The sequence below is a fragment of the Lepidochelys olivacea genome (assembly GCF_965140295.1).
Source record: "Lepidochelys olivacea isolate rLepOli2 genome assembly, chromosome: 14".
Taxonomy (NCBI): Eukaryota; Metazoa; Chordata; order Testudines; family Cheloniidae; genus Lepidochelys; species Lepidochelys olivacea.
Window position 1 is genome coordinate 9,336,030 of NC_140424.1, and position 20,490 is coordinate 9,356,519.

A 20,490-nucleotide genomic window follows, 5' to 3' on the forward strand; every position below is an offset into this window, starting at 1 on the left:
AGGGCTGGAGTAGCTGAGGAGTAACATACGCTATCAGGCCAGAGGTCCACACTCATCAGCCACTGAGTGGCACACCTCATCAAGCTAGCAGATCTCAGCTTTGTTATTCCTGGGGCATTCTGTGCCAAAAAAAAATAAATAAATATTCTGCACACAGTTTAAAAATTCTGCAAATTTGTCAAAACAACACTACATAATCATGCCACTTTCAATTATTTTGGTAATTTATTTCAAAATACCTGTCCGCAAGTATGTCTGTAACAATAGACACAAAAATCCCCCCAGGAATAGAGAGTTAAAGAAACCCCTATGACAACCCAGTTCCTGTTTCTCTGCCCCTCTCCCAGAGCCCAGCCGGGGGGGGGGGGGGGAGGACACCTACAACTCTTTCCCCCCCAGCCAATACACCCAAACCACCTCCTCCCCAGAGCCCAACTGCAGGGCTCCCTCAGCCCAGATACTCACACCCCATCCCTTCCAGAGCCCAGGGATCCAGAGGGAGAAATAGCCAGATGCTCAGTCCCAGGCTTGCATGGAGTTTCCTGCACGCTGCCCTCTCCTACACTAGTGAACTACAGCACTTCTTGAGCGGACTATTTTTTTGCAAAGAAAAGAATTCTGCACTGGACATGCACAGAATTCCTCCAGAAGTAATAAATGAGGGAGCGCCCAGAACTGTAACACCAAACATTAAGCCTAAGCCGTATGGGATGCATGTTCCCCTTTCCTCCCTGCAAGGAGGACCCAGGGACACTACCCCCACATCTAGGTAGAGAAAGAACCTGAAAAACTGAACATTTTTGGCAGGTTGGGGTTTTGTGGCTTTTTTTAATGTTACCAACAATGAGCATACTTTCTAAACCTAAAAAAAAAAAATCTGAAATAGGATTAGGATTTGTGTAGTATTAAAACCTTTAAATGGGTCATAGCTACATAGAGAACCGTATACAGTTTGTAAACGTAAGTGGGTATATTTTATTCTTTACAAAACTGTACAGAATCAATTGATACTTAATATCTAGTGCGTTTAGACCCTTGATACAACTCACTAAGAGCTGTTTAGCTACCATTTAATAAATATACACCACATTCTGTTGCTTGAAATCCTGCACTAATCTTAAAACAACAATTTACTTTATCATAAGCATGTTCAGTAGTAAACTATAATGGAAAGAAGCCAGGAAAAGGTAGGGTGAGAAAGCAGCTACAGAGGGTGCTAAAACAACCGGTCTCCTCAAAAGTTATAGGAATGTCTGATTAATTGATGTGAAATTGTGTGTCCCTATACTGAACCTTACATCTTAGTCTTTAGAGCAACAGTACAAACGTGATATTGGCTGTGATAGTCGCTATTTAAATAAAGGTGTCATCTAGAAAAAATACTTTCAGGTGATAAAAGGCAGGGGGTTTAGATCATCACATTTTAAATCTTACCTTTCATACTGCCAGAATATTAAGAGTTGTACCAAGGTCTCACCCACAAATTTATTTCCTTTCAAATATAAAACAGATTTCAACCTCAGGTAACTGGGCTGAAGTCTTTCAAATATAAAATACAATATAAAAAAACAGAACACAATATACAAGATTACCAGAAGTTATATGTTACTAAATAATTCAGAAGTAATGCAGATACAGAAGTGTTATTTACAAAATCTTGCCTAATCTATTTGGGCCCCATCTAGGATTACAGTAAACATTTTCTCCCCATTTAAGATAATCATACTGGCCTGGCAACTGTAAACAAAATTCATGGAATAAAATGAAACTGAGGTATACAAATATGCACATTATGAGACACAGTACTTTAATTTATTTCATGTTAAGCATTTTTTACTCATTTTTTCCCCTAATTTATTATTGTGATTAGTTAGAGGCTTACAGTTTTTACAAAAGTCTTGCATCAGGCAGGTTATTTGGCAACTCTTTTGAAGATCCAGGCTGAAACCACTGCCTATGCCAATGAAGCAGGCTTTTCATAGAAAAAGACTGAGTGGAAATCATGGCAATGGTTCATTACTCAAGCACCTCTTGCTACCCAAGACATGGATTGATTCTCCTTAATGGAAAGTGCACCTTTAGGGCAGCAATCAGAGGAAAGAATTCTAAAGTGATCCCGAAAGGTGCACAGATAGACTAAATGCTTTCGAACACACTTGGAGTAGACAGAAGCACCAAAAGAACCCACATTTGGATTGTGGAAAGCAATACTATCACACAGAAATATAGCGTTTGCATTGTTAAATACTCAAAGATTTAATATACAAATGGCTCTTTGAATATACAATAAAAACTAAATTATATGGTAAAATCAAAGTACCACATAGACCAATCTGTACAAGACACTACTGATATAAAATATTTTAAGGGAAGTTAGCTGCCAGACTGTAAACTGTTTCTTTGGGTATTTCAAGATGAATTCCTTCAAGATAATGCAGGAACCTGTCAAAAGAAATCAGAGTGAACAGAAGAGGATTGATAATGTCCATTTTAAAAAAATTAGACAAGGATTTTGAATGCAGCACATTTAAGAAACAAACTGTTCATGCATTCATTTGATGAAGTTCCTTGATAAATGTTTCTAAAGTTTACTAAACACTATCATGCTAAAAAGTAGCAGAGATTAGGGTAAACCTAAACCTACCTTCTTTTAGTCTTCCCTTGTTCTTTAAGTTTCTCTGACCTACAAATATTGCGGAGGGTGGGCAAGTATTCAGTTATGCTAGCTTGCCTGTTAACCAGGCTTAAAGGAGTTCTAGTGGAAAATACGGTTTTGATGATTTCCAGCCTCTTCTGTGCTTTTCTGTGAATGCTGAAAAGAAGGAGAATGAATCCTTATTGTTTCTTGTTCAAGAACACAAATACCAATATAACTCCATGAGGATCAAAAACAGTGATTTAAAAAATTCCACAAAAGTCACAGTTGCCAACTTTCATGCGGTAAATAAGCACCCGACTTTGACAATAAGCCAAAAATCAAGCTAATTCCATTTCAAACCAAGGCCAAAACAAGCCAATCCCTAAGAACCCCACACTCTATGACTAGATCTCCTTGGCATGCAGTCTGGGACTGTAGTGGGCCCGCTGTACACCCCGACTCTCTCCCGGCCTTGCCAGGAGACTATCAAAAAATAAGCAACAAGCTACAAGCCAGACAAGGAAAAAGCAAAAACTAGCCAACAAGCAACTCACAAGCCAATTATGCCAAAAACAAGCCCAATTTCTGCATTTTTGGCATGTCTGGTCACTATCCAAAAATTCCCCAAACTATGACTATTACACAGTACTAAATCATCTTATGACTCCAGGAATCTTAGTACCAAAATCTGACTTGTAGGCTGTGTGTAGACCCCGCCAAAAAGCCACACCCAGAGGAGGGACCACAAGACAGAAGCTGTCTGCTCTACAGATTCTCCAAGTTCAGCTGTGAAAAGAAGTTTTGAGGGAGGTCTTTCTAGGTGTGGTCCTCATTTATATGTTTAGCGCACACACCCACATGCCCCCCATGGTGCACTCCAGAACATCTGTTCTTGGCAGCAAAGAGCCCTTTGTTGGGGCTAGCTAGAATACAGGCTTCCCGCTATATCACACTAATTTTTTCATGTCACAACGTGTGCCCATTTTAGACCTTTGAGTCATTTTGATACCATCTAAATACATGTCAACACATTTTTACATTGGAGCTCAATCAGGCAGAGTGTCTTGTTTTAAACAATTTGGAATGGCAGCGAGAAGATTTCTCCATGTATCTATTTTTACAGTAATTAGTTAAGTATTCTTTACCATATGTGGCAGAAGTTGGTATAATAGGTGATTACTCCGTTTTAGACTAAAATCAAACCTTTATATTAATACTTGTTAACATTAATAAAGACAATTTACTCTAATGCCATATTCAAGGTTTTTCTTCTCTTGATTTTAGAAGACATAATACAAAAATATCCACATTTGACCTAGTTTTAATGTTCTCAGGCCCCAATCCTGCAAAAGATAGTGAGTCCAAATTACATGCATGACACTATTCACACGAGTGAAGTCATTCACATGCATAAGAGCTTGCAGGATTAGGCTTGCAGGCAGCATCAGTTTCCCTATTCCACTTAATTCTCTAATGTGTGTGGCCTTTTCGAGGCAAATACTCAATTTTTATAGCAGATGAGAATAATGCTACCACTCATGATCAAGCGTACTATAACCATTCAAAACAATGGAGGACTTTAAAAAAATCTTAAGTAATTACTATTAGAAAAAATGTTCCTAAAAATGAGAACTACATGGCCACTGTCGGTTTCTGAGGTGTACAGAAATTAACAATAGGCCTTATCGGGCCATTTGTTTTTATGCAGAAGTCCACATTCAAGAGACAGTACAAATATTAGTGGGATGAGGGTTGGTGAATCCGTCCCCTCCCCAGGTGATATTTGTACTGCATTGCAACGTATGTTAGTGAGGTTTTAGTCTTACCTTAAATCAACTGATTGACCAAAGTATACATCATTTCTGTCTTTTGAAATATGCAGAGTGATTCCCTCAATTTGATCTCTTCCTAGTGTTTTACAGGGGTTCAAGTAGGCTTCCATGCTTTGTGAAATACTAGCAGAGCACTTATTAAAACTGAGTGCTTCTACAACTGCCTTTAGTTCACTACAGCTTTGAGAACTCCACCAATCAATGTTTTCTGTGCTAAACTCATCAGAAAGACCATTTTTAATCTTGCCATTTGTCCAATTAAACCCTTCATTTTTACAAAACTCTTTTGGTTTCATTACATTAGTGTTTAGGCAGCAATCTAAGAAAGACATGTTCTCCACAAATTCAGTTAGTGAATTTAGACAATGAGAAGCAAGAGCAGAGCTTTTTTTCCTTTCTAGGATTTCAGTATTCAATTGTTTTTCTTTTTCGTTCATCATAAATTTTAATCCATCTTTGTTTTCTTCCAAGCATGATTCAGGAATGTCTGATGGCAAAGTTATAAATTCAGAAGAGTAGTTCAATTCAGTATCAAATAAATCACTATCATCCAATAAAGCAATCTTTCTCTGGTGCTTCATCCTTTTAGGCTTTTTGACAGGGGTAGCTTTTTCAGAGTAAACACTATCAAGAGGTATGTCATTTGAAGAATTTGCTGTAGTCCTTTTAAATGAAGGATTAGAATTCTGTGTTGGCTCTGGAAGAACATGAACTGGTAAAGGCAGAATAAATTCAAGGTTACTATATATAAAATCCACTTTCTTCATCTGAAATTCTGTGAGCAGCTGTATCAGTTTACTCCATTCGTCTGTTGTTGTGATTTTATGCTATAAAAACAATGTAAACATAATAAAATGCATTACCATAATTGTTTTTAATAAATGAAATATGAACCACACTATGTTATTACACAAAGCTGCCTATTCGGATACACCTCAGTAGTCATCAGCCAAAGGATTGTATATTATTGGGTTACTGAGGATTTCCCAATTTGGGTTTTACATAATCCCTGAAGCAGACCTTTTGAAGACTGCGGCTAAATATTTTTGTATGATAATTGTGTTTGCGATAAATGCTACAGAAAATTATTAGAATATATAAAGAGCTATAGCAAATCCACATATGTTTCAGATAAAAAGTGATCCAAGTAATTATAGGCCTGTTAGTTTGACATCTGTAGTATGCAAGGTCTTGGAAAAAATTTTGAAAGAGAAGGTAGTTAAGGACATTGAAGTCAATGGTAAATGGGACAAAATACAACATGGTTTTACAAAAGGTAGATCGTGCCAAACCAACCTGATCTCCTTCTTTGAGAGAGTAACAGATTTTTTAGATAAAGGAAACGCAGTGGATCTAATTTACTTAGATTTTAGTAAGGCGTTTGATACTGTGCCACATGGGGAATTATTAGTTAAATTGGATAAGATGGGCATCAATAGGAAAATTGAAAGGTGGATAGGGAATTGGTTAAAGGGGAGACTACAACGGGTCCTACTGAAAGGTGAACTGTCAAGTTGGAGGGAGGTTACCAGTGGAGTTCCTCAAGGATCAGTTTTGGGACCAATCTTATTTAATCTTTTTATTACTGATCTGGGCACAAAAAGTGGGAGTGTGCTAATAAAGTTTGCAGATGATACAAAGCTGGGAGGTATTGCTAATTTAGAGAAGGACAGGGATACCCTACAGGAGGATCTGGATGACCTTGTAAACTGGAGTAATAGGAATAGGATGAAATTTAATAGTGAGAAGTGTAAGGTCATGCATTTAGGGATTAATAACAAGAATTTTAGTTATAAGCTAGGGACGCATCAACTAGAAGTAACGGAGGAGGAAAAGGACCTTGGAGTATTGGTTGATCATAGGATGACTATGAGCTGCCAATGTGATATGGCTGTGAAAAAAGCTAATGTCGTCTTGGGATGCATCAGGAGAGGTATTTCCAGTAGGGATAAGGAGGTTTTAGTACCGTTATATAAGGCACTGGTGAGACCTCACCTGGAATACTGTGTGCAGTTCTGGTCTCCCATGTTTAAGAAGGATGAATTCAAACTGGAACAGGTACAGAGAAGGGCTACTAGGATGATCCGAGGAATGGAAAACTTGTCTTATGAAAGGAGACTCAGGGAGCTTGGCTTGTTTAGCCTAACTAAAAGAAGGTTGAGGGGAGATATGATTGCTCTCTATAAATATATCAGAGGGATAAATACCAGAGAGGGAGAGGAATTATTTAAACTCAGTACCAATGTGGACACAAGAACAAATGGATATAAACTGGCCACTAGGAAATTTAGATTAGAAATTAGACGAAGGTTTCTAACCATCAGAGGAGTGAAGTTTTGGAATAGCCTTCCGAGGGAAGTAGTGGGGGCAAAAGATCTATCTTGCTTTAAGATTAAACTCGATAATTTTATGGAGGAGATGGTATGATGGGATAACATGGTTTTGGTAATTAAATATTCATGGTAAATAGGCCCAATGGCCTGTGATGGGTTTTTAGATGGGGTAAGATCCAAGTTACCCGGGAAAGAATTTTCTGTAGTATCTGGCTGATGAATCTTGCCCATATGCTCAGGGTTTAGCTGATCGCCATATTTGGGGTCGGGAAGGAATTTTCCTCCAGGGCAGATTGGAAGGCCCTGGAGGTTTTTCGCCTTCCTCTGTAGCATGGGGCACGGGTCACTTGCTGGAGGATTCTCTGCTCCTTGAGGTCCTCAAACTATAATTTGAGGACTTCAATAGCACTGATATAGGTGTGAGGTCTTTTTTAGGAGTGGTGGGTGAAATTCTGTGGCCTGCATTGTGCAGGAGGTCAGACTAGATGATCATAATGGTCCCTTCTGACCTAAATATCTATGAATCTATGAAAATTAATTCAAAATATTAGCAATCAGACCTAATCATGAAAATACCTTAAGAAATGAAAACAAATCTTCTGAAGGCAAAAAAATGTTCTTAAGGCCAAGCAAAGTCTCTATGAAGCCAGTATCACATTTTGGAAGCTCCATCTCAGTTTGAGGAAGATCATTCTCGGAACCAGTGTTTTCCATGCAAGTTATTTGATCTGTTCCTTCTGGCTCCTCTCCTCTCACTACACAGAAGATATTAGGTTTTACTTATAAAGTAAATAGAAGTTGTGCATAGAAATTCAAAGCTTAAAATTATCCCTTTGTTATCTCAGGTCATTCTTTTGCATGCTAAAAAATAAATCCTATTCTTATCTTGACTTCTTACTGTAATTTTGAATATTACTGACTTTCAATTACCAATGTCCTCTTACCCATGTTTGTTCACGCTTCCAAATCTCTCCCTTCCCTTCTGCCTCCTTTGCTACCTCTCCATTGTAAGCAATCAACTCAATCTCTGCCTTCTGCTCCTTCTGTCCCCCTTTACAGTATGTCTACACCGTAGTTAGACACTCAAAGGCTGGCCTGAACCACCTGACTTGGGCTGCTGGACACAGGCTAAGGGGCTGTTGAATTAACATGTATACATTCAGGCTAGAACCCTCCGATCTCTCAAAATCCTAGAGCCCGGGCTGCAGCCCAAGCCCCAAAACATCTACACTTCAGTTAAGTAGCCCCTTAGCCCATCCAGTCATGGATTTTTTTAAACTGCATTGTAGACACACCCAGAGTCTTCCTCGTCCACTGAAAATCCTCACTTCTTCGTTCTTTAAAATTGGATCAACTTACCATGAAGTGCTAAACTTTTTTCTTTCAAGCATCCACCTCCGCTCCTAACCCAAAATTGTAGGTAAAGAACACTTTGTCTGATGTCACAGTTATTTGTGGTTAACAAAGTGGCAAAGTCTTTTAAATCCGTTCGTAGATTCTCAGCCAAACAGAGCACTTGTAGATAGCTAGCAATGTTTACCTAGAATAAAGCATATGAGAAAACCCCGTTGAAAGACAAACACAATTATCCAGACCATGGCTAGTCACACTAGAAGCAAATTACTTTTGTATACTGTAATGTACCAAGAAATTCCCTCCTATCTAGTGTTCTCTCTAGCGAAGAGGACTAAAATTGCTGGTATACAGAATGGTGATCCCCAAACCCAACTCTAATTCCTACTGTATGTACACAGAGGGAGGCATCACCATACTGGACTTCATAGCAAATGGGAGTGTAAATTCTTCTGCATGGGTTCCCCCAACACCTAACGGTGGCCTCTTTCATGACCATGGAGGGCCCCCATGATCCGTAGTATTTACAGAGCAACATTTGCCCTAGAGGATTTTCTTTCATTTATCTCTTATCAGGTAGCCTAGAGATTTAAAATCCAAAGACTGGAAAGTGAAGGGAAAAGAACAAAAATATTTTATTTTAAAAAATTAGCTTCAAGTCTGCTTTTAATTTTTTACTGAAGTTTTTAAAAAATAGTTTTTTTAAATATACATTTGGCCTTAATTAAAACTATTTGCCAGTATACATCATCATCATACTGGGCTGTTTCTTTTATATAAATACCCTGCAATAGGGTTCTTTTAGCTTTCAGTGACTGACGCTAATTTTGGCAAAATCAAGTCTTTAAAATGGAACTTCTACAGATATAAAATATTCTGTATCTTGTATGAAATTGTTTGCTTTAGTCTGAAAATAAATCCTTCTACAGAACTGAACAGTAAATATAATAGATTACATATAACTTTTTAAACCTACAAATTAAAAGTTACAAACTCAAATTTGAGGTTTTCAGTTATGCTAATTAAATCCTAAACTAAAAGATATTAACATTATCTGTATTCCAAAAGAAAAAGACTTACCAAAGAGGGTGTTTTAAAGTTGATTTCTTCAAAGGAACCATCAAACATTAAACTAAAAGTTGGATCTACACAAAAGATACAAAATTAAACCTTGTGAAATTTTAATCTTCAGAACTATTTTTCCTTATTTCTTAAAGCAGCCATCAATAAAACAGCAGTGTCCTCTCCTTAATATTCAAATATACCATTTGTAAAATAAGCCTTTGTAAATATAAAAACACAGCTGCTGTTTCGATAGAGAACGCCAGATATATTAACTTTGCATTAATATTTGCATCCTACTCTCTCTGATCCTGATACTGTAAATCAGATTTATCCAGGTGGACCCTTACATCTGCAAAGTCCCATTACTGAAATGGGTATTACTCACCATTTGTCGTAAGAATTACAGGCCTCTTTGCAGTGGCCATGAATGTCTTTATTGCACTTAGAAACCCAGCATCTTCATCAAATATTATATCAACCTACAGAAAGTACAAATAAAGTGTAAAATGTTTAGTAATAGTTTCATAGTTATGGAAAGTCATGTAGTTTATTTTTTAACTACAGTGTCCAGCTTTTACCAGTAATGTAATTTTCACCTAAAACAAATATAGTTGCTACAAATAAAACCCACTAGTTTGTACCTAAAACTTTTAGGACAAAGTCTTATATGTTCAAGTTTTGCAATATTTTATAGCATTGTAGTAGTGATGTTATGGTTAAGGGCAAAACAGCACTAATTTTCTCTAAATTACATTTTGGGCTGTAGTTTCCCACACTTATTCGAAAGCAAAATGCATTTTTATTTGGGGGAGAGGGAGAAGCAGGTGTGGAAGAAGCATCATAAAAGCGATTCAGCTATTTACGTTAAAGTATGAAAAAGAGAAAAAAAAAATCTTTTAATGCCTGCTTAGAAATGCTTTAAACATTATTTGGTACTTGGATAATTTAAAAAAACAAACATTACATATTGCATTTATGCAGTTCTAAATAAGAATCTAATAGCTTTGACAGAATTAAATAAATTTAGTTTAGAATAGCCTTGCAAAATTTTATTTGTCAATTTGCATACTCTGAGTAACTTTTTCATGGGTGGATAAAATATATAAGTAGGTTTCTTCACTCTTAATCATCATGGTACAAAATGAGTAGATTTTTCATCTGGAATAGTTTTTGCAAGTCTGGTTCAGAAATACCTATATGGGTGAAATGACCTCTAGCTGAATTAGTTTAAAGGTTGATAATAATCCTTATACTTAAATAAATATGACTGAACTATTAATTTTTCACATCAGTGACATATTTAAGTTTTACCTCTTCAAAGAGTATAAGAGATGTTGCATTTTTTTTGTTGGGTTCCTCTCCTCCCACTTCCTTGTTTGTTGACTTAGTTTGAATATCCACTTTTTCTTTCGATGAATTCTGAGTATTTGCTGCATATAGACAGAGTAAAGTTAAAAGATGATTCAAGCAGTTTAATAGGCAACTGTACAATGCATTAGTTCCCTAGCAATGCCCTGTATGTATGAAGTGAAAACAACTGCATCAACATAAATATTCAAACACTGATGTCTCTAGAGGACAATGATCTGCATAGTTTCCTGGGGATTACTGACTATTTGGGAAATGCTGACTGCCCAGCATTTAAAAATAAAAATAAAAATTAGATAGGAGAAACTCATTAGGATATCTAATCCATCATGCAGGATTGTTGGCTGCTGTAATGCTTTCTTTCTCCTATTCTTTATCAGACTACATAAGCCCAGTTCTGCAAAGACAAACAAACACATTAACTTTCCACAAGTGAATAGTCTCCTTGAAGTCAATGAGGCTACTCATGTTGTAAAGCACATATATAAATCACCCCCGAGTGTCATAAATTACACCGACAGAAGCTCCAGTGTGGACAATGCTATGTCTGCGGGAGAGCTTCTTCTTCCAACATAGCTTCTGCTGCTCATAGGGGCTGAAGTAATTAAGCCAACGGAAGAGCTCTCCCCTGTCAACTTAGAGCAGCTACATTAGAGAGCTTACAGCAGTGCAGCTGCATCGGTGCAGCTGTGCCGCTGTAAACTCTCTAGTGTAGCCATGCCCTCAGTGTTTGCAGTAACTGGGCCTTTCCATGGAAAGGACTCTTTCCTATTATGTGTTCATACAGCACCTAAGAAAGGGGCCCCAATTTTGGATGGGGCCTCTAGGAACTACTATAATACAAATAATAATGTATATTCTAATGCTTTGTCTAGTCTGTGTCATAGCTGATTATTCTTCAATATTTCATGTAATCCATTTCTATACATGCTAGCCTATATTTGGGATGTTAGAATGCCTACAAACAGTTTAAAACAGTGGTGGCCAACCTGCGGGCTGCACGCAGGCTGTCAGGGTAATCTGCTGGCAGGCCGCGAAACAGTTTGTTACTTTGACTGTCCGCAGGCACGGCCGCCTGCAGCTCCCAATGGCCATGGTTCACCGTTCCCAGCCAATGGGAGCTGTGAGAAGTGGCGCGGGTCGCAGGTTGCCCACCACTGGTTTAAGGTATAAATACACATTTACTTATCATGCTCTCTTGTATTACATTGTCTCTGAAGTTGTTTGCACAGTATGATTCATCAATTCCAAGGAAAGAAGGGACCATTGTGGTCCTCCTGTACAACACAGGCCAGACAACTTCCCCCAAATAATTCCTTTTGAACTACAGCATCTCTTAAAATCTAACAATTTTTCCAACCTCAAACAGAATAACCCCATTATAAGCAGTAATACCTACCTTTGTTTTTTGCTTGAGGTTTTACTATTTCTTCATTACTCTCAGGCTTAGAAGTTATTTTGAAATAATTTGCTAATGTTTTAGGCGGTAAACTTCGTTTTAATCCTGTTTCTTTGGGTGAAAGTGGAGGTTTTCTTGGTGAAATAGCTTTCCTGGGAGAATTTATTTTTTCTGAAAGACAAGGTTTACATTAGCCTTCAACGTAAAATATATTCTCAAACACTTCTCAGGTAAACTAAGAACTGGGCTTAGTTCAGCTGTTTTGTATGTAGTACAAGACAGTCTAACGTAAGCAGCAGTATGCAGAGTTACTTTTCTCCTTGTTTTTGTTAATTCACCTATGGTTAACCTCCCATACAAGTGCTGTAGCACTATTCTACAACACAGAAATAATTATTGGGGATAATCAAATTAAAAGTCACTGTAAAAACACTGTAATTCAGTAAATAGAGTGGTTTTTTTTTTTTGCCTGAAACAATAAAGCAAAAACATTCAGAGTCTGACAAAACTGAGTTTACCACTTTTTATATGAATGTCTTTTAGCTTCCTTCAGATGAAGGAAAAGGAAAAGTAAGATAAATGCCACTTACTCGGGGACTTAGTGCTGCTACAGCTGTTAAAGAAGCAAGGTTTATGTGCATTTACACCTTGTTTGTCCACTTGATGAGACTGAGTAGCCTCCTTTAGCTGAGATAGGATCTGTCTACCACTTCGCTGGCAAGAGGCATTAACTTCAAATATCTGCAAGAATAATTTATGAAAAGGGAATTCAGATACCCTTTGGTATAAAAATAACTTTTTAAATGCTAGGTACAAATTAGAAAAGCAGACTACAAACAAACCTTAAAACCAAGCTCCTGAGCACAAGCATACACTGCAGCAGTCTTTCCCACCCCTGATGGGCCAGTAATCAGCACAGTATTGCAGAGAGTATTCTCTTCCTCACTCTCAGATTTGTCATCTTTAAAATCCATGCTGTCCATAGAATCTACACAATTATTTCAACCAAAGGAAACAATTTAATAATCATTTTAACGATTATCAAGTCTAGCCATTTCACATCAGAGGGAAATAAGACAATGCGAACATAGAATACTTTCCATATTTAAAAAACCCCCAATAATTTAAAATATTTTTCAAACAAAGATTGTATGTCTTTTAAAGTCAATATTTTGCAAAATATTGAAAAGATTCCAGCACCTTGCTGACTCTCAGTGTCATCTTTCTCACTCTTCTGATTTCTTTTTTCTTCCCAATCAGCTCTTTTTTTCCATTCTTTCAGCCAACTACAGAAAAAAAACAAGAACAGATATATTAAATATTACTCAATAAACTGACCCAAGTTCAGATGGAATAGCTCAGAACTCTTCAAGGATTCCTTCTCCACTCTCCATTTATCCTAGCCAATTGTAGAAACAATTGTATTCATTTTTTTCCCCCCCAAGAAGAATTTGAAATAAACCACAGAGAATAGTGAGACCGATCAAACAGATCGATTAGTAGTTTATTATTCTAAAGTAAATGTTTTTAGTAAAACATTCAATGTAGGTCTTTGTTAGGGTTCTGTTGAGTTCACAATCTGAATTATTTATTCCCCAGAAACATTCCATTTTACTGTTAAGGCACAATTGATGCTATTACTAAAACTGAAACTGCCATGATTACAGAGGATGGTCTAAATATTAAACATGCATTTTAAAAGTATGTTCTCTTTAGCAGCAATCTTTGTGGTCATAGTGGTGTTGAGTCAGGGACACTTATCCAGGAGTATGATGATCAATTCAGTTTACTACAGATGCCCAAAACACCGGTCAGATAACATCTTTTAGTCGCAGTCACCACCAACCTGGACTGCAATTAGTTACCATTTGTTTAAATGGCAGAGCCTTTCATTTGCATCATAAATGAAAAGTTCTAATATAGCACAAATGGTTGTGACAAAAATCATTACCATAAAACAACTATTTGATGGTGTCTGAGACATGAATTATGGTGGCAGTTTCATCATTAGGGGACAAGTGCTGGGAAACTGCATTGATAGATGCAACCAAAAAATTAGGTGTCCTTATCAGAAGAGCCACCACAATAACTAGCACCCATCTAGGCAGTCTCAAAAGAAGAGCAAAAAGGATTGGATGATCATGAGGACTAAACCATCCTCCACCCTGCAAATACTCTCCATTTTATAATATATCTATCAGGTTGAGGCATATGTGTAAGAAACCATGGGAGAGCTCTGGCTCCTATTGCACATGTTATGCCCATTGTGTATAAATAAAAGATTTCAGTCCCCACTGCTATCAGTCTGACAAAATCAAGTTTACTGAAATACTAGCAAGCCTGAACATTGGAAACATTTCACTCCATCCCAGAATCAAATGTAGAAATTCAGTGTCTATTGTGCTTTAGTGCCAGAAGGCCCCAATCCTGATTGAGACTCCAACACGCTACCATAAAAACTTCGGGATAGCAGATCATTTTATATCAATTGGCATTAAACTTGTTTCCACAGTATTGCAAAAATCTTATTGCAACATAATACCAAACGTTGCAGACCTTAAAAAAGACCCCAGTATTGTGATGTTCAGAATTATTTTGTTAAGACAACGGAACCATAGAAATGTAAGACTGGAAGGGGCCTCAGGAGGTCATTTAGTCCAGCCCCCTGCACTGAAGCAGGACCAAGTATACCTAGACCATCCCTCACAGGTGTTTGTCTAACTTGTTTTAAAAAATCTTCAACAACGTGGATTCTACAACCTCCATTGGAAGCCTATTCCAGTGCTTAACTATCCTTACAGTTAGAATCTTTTTCCTAATATTTAACCTAAAATCTCCCTTGCTGCAGACTAAGCCAATTACTTCTTGTCCTACATTCAGTGGACATGGAGAACAATTGATCCTCATATACTTTATAACAGCCCTTAACATATTTGACTTATCAGATCTCCCCTCAGTCATCTTTCCTCAAGACTAAACATGCCCGTTTTTTTTAACCTTTCCTTATAGGCCAGATTTTCTAAACCTTTTATCATTTTTATTGCTCTCCTCTGGACTTCCTCTAAATCAGTGGTGGGCAACCTGCAGCCCATCAGGGTAATCCACTGGCGGGGCGTGAGACAGTTTGTTTACATTGACTATCCGCAGGCATAGCCGCCCGGAGCTCCCAGTGGCCGCAGTTCACCGTTCCCAGCCAATGGGAGCTGTGGGAAGTGGCGCGGCCTGCAGGTTGTCCACCACTGCTCTAAATTATCCACATCTTAAGTGGTGCCTGAAACTGGACACAGTACTCTAGCTGAGGCCTCACCAATGTTGAGTAGAGAAAGACAATAACCTACCATGTCTTACATACAACACTCATATTAATACACAAAAGAACTATATTAGCCTTTTTTGCAACTGCATCACCATTGACGACTCAGGGTTTGTTTTCATGTACAGTGTTACAGCGGTGCAGCTGCGCAGCTTTAGTGAAGACACTACTATGCCAACAGGAGAGCTGCTTCTGTTGGCATAGTTACTTCACCTCCCTGAGAAGTGGTAGCCATGTTGATGGGAAAAGCTCTCCCGTCAACATAGTGCTGTCTACACAAGGGGGTTAGGTTAATATAACTACGTTGCTCAGGCATGTGGATTTTTCGCACCCGACATAGGTCTATAGTGTAGATCTGGACTCATTCAATTTGTGAACCACTCAACCACCCAGATCCTTTTCAGCAGTATTACTGCCTATCTAGGTATTCCCCAATCTGTGGGTGTGCATTTGACTTTTTCACCTCAGGTGTAGCACTTTGCTTATCTTTACTGAATTTAATCATGTTGATTCCAGACCAATTCTCCAATTTGTTAAGGCTATTTTGAATTCTAATTATGTACTCCAAAGTGCTTGCAACCTGTCCAACCTTGATGTCATCTGCAAATTTCATAAGCATACTTTCCACTCCGTAATGCAAACCATTAATGAAACTATTGAATCATACTGGATCCAGGACAGACCCTTGTGGGACATCCTCCCAGTCTTACAGTGAACCACTGATAACTATTCTGAGTATGGTCTTTCAACCAGTATTGCATCCACGTTGTAGTAATTTAGTATAAACCACAATTCCCTGGCTTGCTTATGAGAATGCCATGTGGGACAGTCTCAAAAACTCTCATTAAAATCAATTATAGGTTTACAATAGAATACATTTTCTCATATCTGACCTGTGTAACTTTTTTATTTCTGTTGAGTTCCCTATAAGTTCACTGGAGTTCTGAGGTTGATATTTTTCTGTCCAGAGCACATCTTCCTTTTCACCACCTATAGTGAAGAAAATAGAAATTGTCCATTAAAAACATTTCTGCATCTAGAAAAACTAAGCAAGTTGAGTTCAATTTTATGATAGTTTTATAGCAGACTTTTTGCAGGAACACCGGAATTAAGAGAACAAGAAGGGGGAAAATGGACCATCTCACACAACAAAAAAAAAGAGCCAAGACACTTCACAACAAGTGCTTAAAGCCAAATGCTGGTCATTGCACACAGCCTGTGTAAGTGGGCTGTGTGCAGGGGACTATATGAAAGTTGGGGGGTAAAGGCAAAGAAATAACGGAATTCACCCTGTTGGACGATCATGCACACAAACACATCCAAGTTCATGACAGACTCCATGCATAGATTCATAGAGTTTAAGACCAGAAAGGACATCCATATCAGACCATTAAATTTCACCCAGCTACCCCTTTATTGGGCCTAACACACACACACACGGGTTAAGCAGGATGAAAATAGTTATAAAAAAATCAGTATTTAACAGGATTTTTTAAATTTAAAATCAGCTATTTTATCTGCATGTTACTAGTTCTTTACTTTCTTCCCATTTCATATAGTCTTAAATTTCTACAGTGGAGATATTGCTTCTTTGACTAGTTTCCTAGTTGTCAATAGAATTTCAGGTTTTACTGAAAGATTTTTTCCTACAAAAAAAAAGTTTCACATTTAAAATACTTATATACAATGAAAAAGACAAATCTAGGAGCTCATTAACATCCTTGCTGTGGGAACAGCATAAATTAACACAAAATTGATAAGCAAATAGACTCTGCTACATTTGCAACCAACACTACCTAAATCAAGTACTTTAAATCATGATTTATACTGCCTTGATTTAATCACTCCATTCTGGGGTTAAGCCATTATCTCCAGAGTGGCTTATCCATTTGACAACATTCCCAACTCTCCTCCATTCCTCCTCTGTGGATCTGCCGAAGAGACCATTTGGAACTGTGCTCTGCAGCACACTGTGGGGATTCCATGAGCCTCAACTAGGTCCATTCACTTAATATGGGAGCATTTTCTAAGAATTTAAGTAGCAAATATAAAAAGTTACCAGAGACAGGGTTTAATTTTGATCCAAGTTCACTGTCTTCTGTTGTTTTAACATCAGATTCCTGGGGTTTATTTGTTTCCATGTGTGTTACTTTTTCTGTGTCTGCTTGCTTTATGCAGGATACTTGGGTAACTATGCTCTTGCGAGTTTTGGATTTTAATTCAGTCTCTACATTATCAATTTGTTTTCTTCTTTTTGATTTGTGTTCTTCGGTTTTTTTTCTTTTCCTCTTGGTTTCTTTCTGATTTTCAGAACTTATTTGATCTAGTTCAGAATTTATAGTTTCATGGTCCTTTATGCATACTAATCAACAAAGAATAAAATGCATTACATCATTTCAAAACTTCAAAATGTACTGACACAGTACATTTCTCACTGTTTCCTAAAATTTTAGAAATACTTTAAAATCACAATGACCCAAAATAAGATTACTGTACTTTTATTCAGATCATGTTTCTATTTATATATTTTTAAAAACATTTAAATTGTCCTGAAATTTACTTGTTTCTAGGTCATCAGTGGTTTTAGTTATATACATTACTAACCTTGTTTTTTATTTTTGAAAAGTACATTTTCAGTTTGCTTTTTCAGAAACTGGTAAAAAACTTTTCTCACAGGAAACTGTGAGTTAGAAGATCTGATCTCTTCCAACAAATACTTCCTTATTATTTTGGGAAAAGCTGATCTCTGTCCAGACAACTGCAATAAATATAAAATAAAAAGCAATTCAAAATACCCCAAAGCATTGACCAAATAAACCTACATAAAAAAATTCACTATTATAGCAGAATTGTTTAACTAGTTTGTTAAGCACAATGACTACATACCCTTTGACATGCTATAAAGGAAGGAGCAAGCTACATTAACCAACTTTGAGTTAAATAAATTAATCATGGGCAGATGCCTTAATTAAGGCCACCGGATTTTGTAAAAGAACAAAAGCCCTGAAAATGTAAGCCACTTTGATTGACCCTTAGTTATTTTTGCAATAAAAGATAAAAATACAAACCACAATTGAAGAATTGTTGCCACTAGGTTTTGAATTTATAACTGAGAATTCACCAAGTGAAATAGGGAGTTTTGTGACATCAGTTACTTCAATGTTTAGTTCTCTTAGCTTGGTTAGAAGAGGACAGGACGGTGATGTCAACCTCCACACCACACAACCTATGTAAGAATTGAAACATGGTTAAGAAAAAGTCCTTAATCCATGAACTCAGCCTCCTAGACCAAGTGAGAAGTAACTGCTATACCCTCTAAAACAAGCCTATTTAATTTACATTGCAACATCTTCACATCCCTATCAACTTCACGTTCCCACCAGCTAAACAATTCTGGATACCCTCCCATATACTTCCTCCTCCCACCAAGTGATCCTGGGCTCTCCCCACCCCTCTTAATACATTCTGGGCTCCTTTAGTTCTTTGCAAGGTTGTCACTCCCCCAGTCCGATCCCCTCCAGGAGAAATTCAGTCATACTCCTTCCTCTTCAAGACAACAGCTACTGCTCCAACTACTTTGGTCCCTCTCTCTCATCCTCTTAAAGAAAGCATAACAGCACAATCCCTCATCTCTTATGGAAAAAGTAAGCAGCCCAGGGGTCCCTTTTCTCCAAGCTTCTTTCAATGTTAGAAGTAGCAGCACCTGGACTGCTCTGTTTTTTCTTATTCTGTTTCCTTTCAGAAAAGAATCAGCTGCTTCCATTTCCCACCTGGCCAAAAGCAAGATTTTTACTCTCTAAATAAGTAGCTTTTTCAAGTCCTATTTTATTATGTATTATAAACTTTTAAACATGCTATTTGTCTACTTAGGAATTTATATGTTCCATACTACTGAAGTATCTGAGCTCTGTTTTAAAATTTGTATTTGACAAGACTATTTTTATGCCAATAAACTTACTTAGTTTTGTTACTGCAACACAAAAAAAAAAAAGTAGGAGCTGCCAATTATTCCATCGTAGTTATACTAAAAAGCTTGGTCTTTGAACCTTAAATTTTCAACATATCTCTTTAAGATCTACTTGAATTTACACAGGCTCACAGACAAATAAAAACTTACGATCATCCTTCTGCTGTACATGGACGACCGTCTGAAAACAGCAACTTGCCACAGAGTATGCTTCTAATACCGCTGCTTTCTTTGCAATGTGTCTTTTTAGAGACTCTGGCAAACCACTCATCAAAAATTCACGTTTTGCTTTGAACTGCTCATCATCTTGAGAATTTTCAGATGTATCTTGGCTTTAAATAAAATAAGTGAAACAATGAAACAGTTGTGAAACTGAAATAAGTCAAACAATGAAAAGCAATCAAGCTACCAAGCATGCAGAGTTCACAACAGTGTTTAATACGGATAAAGTTTACTTATCCCTACCAGCAATTTGACTCATCCCAGACGGTGACAGATATGCAATCCTGAATTAACTTTAATACCTGTGGTATCCATTGTATTAAAAATGAAATTGTTTATGCGTTATTGTGAAATTGCATATAACTTCTCTAGGAGAAGGGGGATATGTTAACATAATTCTTCTGATTATCAGACCTTTGAAGCTTCGCCCTGAAGAGGGGACCCATTGTATAACTGATTACCTATCCATGGTCTCTTCAAAGGTTCAAAGTGGATTCTCTAGAGACCAACAAACAAAGAAAGGACATAGGGATAAATAACTCGGTGATGAACTGACTCAAGGCTTTTGTTCTGATCCAGCTAAAGGACAGGACCTTTGGTCCATGGTGGGCCCCACCCTGAGGGAAGGACTGGAAAGACTTCGGCCTACTGAGGCCCCATAAGACTGGGTGCTTGTTCTGGGTAGAAGCTGTGATGAACATGAAACAAAAAAATCCCTAGGTGGGGATTTGAAGGACTACTTCTGCCAGAGCCTTTTTTTTTTTTTTTTATGAGGGGTTGAACTCTGGTAAGCTTATCAGCATGCATTTAGTTTCTTTATTGTTTTTAATATATTTTCCCTGTTGTGCTTTTACCTTAAGAATAAAATATGCTTGCTTAGTAAGAACTGTGTGGTAACTTGTAACTGTGGGCAATTACACTGTTATTACTCTGAAAAGAGGGCAAAAAGAAACCTGCTTAGACAGTCTTTGCTGGGAATAATACACTGAAGGCAGGAAAC

The 20,490-nt window shown here is 37.4% G+C and overlaps 1 protein-coding gene across 1 annotated transcript in view; it reads right to left on the bottom strand.

The window, feature by feature from the left end:
* Positions 1 to 249: 249 nt before the first annotated feature.
* The window catches only part of ATAD5 (ATPase family AAA domain containing 5), a 29,948-nt gene continuing 9,707 nt past the window's right edge, over positions 250 to 20,490 (bottom strand). The window contains exons 7-23 of the mRNA XM_084646610.1: positions 19,419 to 19,600; positions 18,370 to 18,527; positions 17,906 to 18,059; positions 17,361 to 17,663; positions 16,195 to 16,291; positions 13,189 to 13,274; positions 12,831 to 12,976; positions 12,579 to 12,729; positions 11,989 to 12,159; positions 10,533 to 10,651; positions 9,607 to 9,700; positions 9,237 to 9,301; positions 8,163 to 8,343; positions 7,380 to 7,558; positions 4,465 to 5,297; positions 2,645 to 2,812; positions 250 to 2,442 (exon numbers count right to left, since the gene is read on the bottom strand). Coding sequence (XP_084502736.1) covers positions 2,364 to 2,442; positions 2,645 to 2,812; positions 4,465 to 5,297; positions 7,380 to 7,558; positions 8,163 to 8,343; positions 9,237 to 9,301; positions 9,607 to 9,700; positions 10,533 to 10,651; positions 11,989 to 12,159; positions 12,579 to 12,729; positions 12,831 to 12,976; positions 13,189 to 13,274; positions 16,195 to 16,291; positions 17,361 to 17,663; positions 17,906 to 18,059; positions 18,370 to 18,527; positions 19,419 to 19,600 — 3,166 coding nt within the window. The 3' untranslated portion in view covers positions 250 to 2,363. The remainder of the gene's footprint in view (positions 2,443 to 2,644; positions 2,813 to 4,464; positions 5,298 to 7,379; positions 7,559 to 8,162; positions 8,344 to 9,236; positions 9,302 to 9,606; positions 9,701 to 10,532; positions 10,652 to 11,988; positions 12,160 to 12,578; positions 12,730 to 12,830; positions 12,977 to 13,188; positions 13,275 to 16,194; positions 16,292 to 17,360; positions 17,664 to 17,905; positions 18,060 to 18,369; positions 18,528 to 19,418; positions 19,601 to 20,490) is intronic.